This window comes from Buceros rhinoceros, unplaced genomic scaffold (assembly GCF_000710305.1).
Source record: "Buceros rhinoceros silvestris isolate BGI_N320 unplaced genomic scaffold, ASM71030v1 scaffold23727, whole genome shotgun sequence".
NCBI lineage: Eukaryota > Metazoa > Chordata > Aves > Bucerotiformes > Bucerotidae > Buceros > Buceros rhinoceros.
In genome coordinates, this window is record NW_010420756.1 from 7,055 (window position 1) to 7,457 (window position 403).

General features: G+C 67.0%; 1 protein-coding gene across 1 annotated transcript in view; it reads right to left on the reverse strand.

The window, feature by feature from the left end:
- The window catches only part of METTL13 (methyltransferase like 13), a gene marked incomplete at its 5' end in the record, with an annotated part of 2,645 nt that overhangs the window by 233 nt on the left and 2,009 nt on the right, over nt 1-403 (reverse strand). The window contains one exon of the mRNA XM_010139426.1: nt 3-198. Within this exon, the coding sequence (XP_010137728.1) occupies nt 3-198 (196 nt within the window). The remainder of the gene's footprint in view (nt 1-2; nt 199-403) is intronic.

Consider the following 403-nt stretch of genomic DNA (forward strand, 5'->3'; position numbering starts at 1 on the left):
CCCCCTCCAGCGCCTGGGCACGTGCCCCCAGCTCTGTGGGGTCCCGCCGGCCCTCGGGGCTGGGCTGGCAGAAGAGGATCTCATTGACCTCCCCTTCAATGCGGCGCACGTAGAGCAGCGGGAAGACCGCCCTGAGGGTGGCCAGGACAGACTCTTTGAGCCGGGCGTCGCGGCACACCAAGTTGAGCACGAAGACTCCTGCAGCAGGGAGAGAGGGATGGCAGTTCAGAGCAGCCTGTGTACATCACCCTGCTTCCTGCCTTCCCGTGGGAACGCAGCTGAATCGGTGCCACCCGGGTGGAAACACCTCCCCCACAGCAGCACATGGAGTACCAGCATCCCCCCCCCGGTGCCCTTGGCCCAGCTCCACGTCCCTGCCACCAGGCGGGTCGTGGATGGCCAC